The following is a 2,990-nucleotide window of genomic DNA, read 5'->3' on the forward strand; positions in this document are numbered from 1 at the left end:
GGAGGAGCATGCACTTTCCCACAGACCCTCCCCTCTCTACCTGGGGAGGGTACAGTTGCTCGAAGAGATAAGACATAAATATAAAAATAAATAGAGGGGACAAGTCCCCCAGCAGCGAGGATGTGCAGGATCCATGCTGTGGGAAGGCCACTGTGCCATTCACAGCTGCCGTGGGAGGGAGCCACGTGGGCCCTGTGGGGGAAACTGGGACAATGGCTGCCAAAGGCTGGAGTGGGTGGGCTAAACAGGCCCCTTCTGGGTCTCACAGATTCGAGAACAAAACGTCTGGAGCAGGCAGCAGCCGTGGGCACAGTCACCATCATCCAACATCTGCTCATTTTACCGGTGTTTGTGATCCAAGAGCAGACTGGAAATCGGGGGAACATACAAGTTTGTGCTTTATGTGTCCCAGGACCGTCATCTCACCGGTCCGACTGTCTCCAAGGCCCACGGACACGAGCTCCTGCAGAAAGGAACAGGCAGTTCCCATTGTTATGTCTAGGGTCACCTTGCCCAGGAGGAGCTGCACCTTTCCTGACTTGCCAACCTGACCCTCTGTCAGGTCAGCCAGGGTACACGCATTCTCTGCCAGCCTGGCTTCCCGGTCTTTCTCCTGCTTTATAACCACCATCTGGCCGTCCTCGCTCTGCACCTCTGTCTTGATAGGCTTGATGTCCTGAGTAGGAGGCTGGCCAGGGAGGGTGTCTGGCAGCTGAAGGAAGAGGAGCTCTTCTTCCTGGGTGAGGCTCAGCACCCTGAGCAGCTCTGCCACAGATACATCCTTGGGAGGCCCGGGGTCTTTCTGCCTGTCCTGGGAGGAGCCTTCATCTTGGCCTCCTCCTCCTCATCTCGGGGCTCCTCTTTCACTTTCACAACAGGCACATCCACCTCCATGTCCTCTTCCTTGGGGCCAGCCAGCCAAGGTTTAACATCTGGCTCTTCATTCTCTTCCTTAAAAAGCCACCCTGAGTGGGCCAGCGGCAGCTGCACAGGCATGTTTCGAGTGTCATTCCTCAGCCCAGGGTCATCGATGAAATCATCCTTCTCCAGCATGCGCAGGATCCGTTTCGTTTCTTCATCTGTCTCTCTCTTTTCTTTTTTGATGTTGATGATATGAGAAGGTCCCATGTCTGACACATCCACTGTCTTATACCAGTTCCCCCTTTTCTTCGTCATTTCAGCTGGACCCTGCTCAAAGATGGAATGGGACTGGATCACTTCTGGGTGGCCCCGGCCCCGTCCATGCCCTTCTCGCTGTCGGTCTCTATCCCTGTCACGCTTCTCCTTCTTGATGGTTACTTCTTCCTTGGGCTCTTCCTTGATTTTCCGACTGATGATATTTGGGGTGAAGGTTTTCTTCTTGACTCCTCCAAGGGTGTGGTCCCTGGAGCGGATGGAGGGAAGGCGACCTAGAGTGAGTGGAGGCGCCGGCCGCCGCCCGATAAGCCCCTGTCCCCCAGAGAGGAGGGGGTGGGGACCTCCCGGAGCACTCGGCTCGCCCGCAGCGTTTCCTTGTGACATTTTGCCCAGGCTGTGGCTCCACACCACGCACGTCCCGACTTCACCTCCTTCGCAGCCCGCCTATTTATTTATTTATTTATTTATTTATTTTCAGCATAACAGTATTCATTGTTTTTGCACCATAACCAGTGCTCCATGCAATGCGTGCCCTCTCTATTACCCTCCACCTGGTTCCCCAACCTCCCACCCCCCGCCCCTTCAAAACCCTCAGGTTGAAACAGAATTTTTAAAACAGTTTAGCTAGAACTTTCTTCAAGGTAAATATGCTTCCCTGACTTCTAGAATGTTCTGGAAAGCAGTGTGTCCAGTTACGTATAACTGACTACAGCAAAAGAAATCTCCTCCATGGCAGTTGTAAAGAAGAGAGTGAGCAGCCCTGAATTGTTTGTTTGCTCCTATTTCTGCCACCTGTAACAGTTTCTCAGATGTGTAAGTTGGACGCGGCTGATGAGGGCCAAATGTATTTCCACTGCTACATATATAGTGGCCCCACGGTTCGCTAAGTGTGAGCGCACTTACGGTGACCCTGGGGCGAATGATACTTGCCATGTTCGGAGCCCAGTGTCCCGTGGGCATGCCCTGGGGTAGGCGTCTGGCACTACTGGGCTATTGGTTGTTGACAATTAACATAGATATTTAAGCTTCCGAAGTCCTTGTGGCGGGTTTACAGAGTCTTCTCTTGTCCTCGCAAAGTCTGCACTACTTCTCTCCTCTCCTGGACTCATTCTCTGTATTCTTCTTCCTCCCCCTTCCCTCCTCTCTTCTCGTTGCCTCCTTGGCTCCCTCTCCCTCTCTTGCTTCTCCCTCTCTCCTTCCACTCTTCACACTCCTCTTCCTCCCCCTTTCTTCCACCTTGCCCCAGTTTGCCAAACCTCGCTCCTCTTTCCCCATCAGCAGAAAGCTGTGTACGTGGTTTGTCGTTTTGGTCTGCAGCTGCCCCACAGACCGAGACACAGAGTTTCCCTGAGGTGAGTCGCAACCTGCCAACTCTCCAGCCTTCCGATCCGGAGATAGAGCGAGGCGTGTTTCAGGAGAGCAGATAAAAAGAAAGAATCACCAACGAGCCACCAGTCAACCCTGGACAGCTTGCGGGGGAGCTCTCGCAGAGAGCACCCAGCCGAAATGCCGTACAGAAGCCCGAGGAGGCTGTGCAGTTCCCAGCCGGCATCCCAGACCCTAGGGCAGACGGCAAGACGATCAGAGAAGCTTGACTTAAACTGAGCAAAAGTAAAAACACAATATTGGATCTGGGAAGAGTTGATGATAGCTCAACTAAGAATTACAAAGTGGGTTTGAAACTTCCTGTGGGAGCCCTGGGCTGGCCCGTGTTCCCACTCCGTGGACACTGTGCCAGCACGCATCTCCTTTCCATTTGTCAGCACTCTGCTTCTTGTTAGAGACCGGGATTCCCGGCAGCGGGGGAGACAGGCGCTGCTTGCTAGGCAGCTCTGCACACAGGCTTTGGAGGA

General features: G+C 53.6%; 1 protein-coding gene across 1 annotated transcript; it reads right to left on the reverse strand.

The window, feature by feature from the left end:
• Window positions 1–339: 339 nt before the first annotated feature.
• On the reverse strand, window positions 340–1,521 carry LOC123938858 (DNA-directed RNA polymerase III subunit RPC4-like). Its single transcript, XM_046000608.1, is given in 3 exon segments — window positions 340–363; window positions 365–789; window positions 792–1,521. Coding segments are annotated over 3 exon segments (1,179 nt in total).
• Window positions 1,522–2,990: the final 1,469 nt, after the last annotated feature.

This window comes from Meles meles, chromosome 3, assembly GCF_922984935.1.
Source record: "Meles meles chromosome 3, mMelMel3.1 paternal haplotype, whole genome shotgun sequence".
Taxonomy (NCBI): Eukaryota; Metazoa; Chordata; class Mammalia; order Carnivora; family Mustelidae; genus Meles; species Meles meles.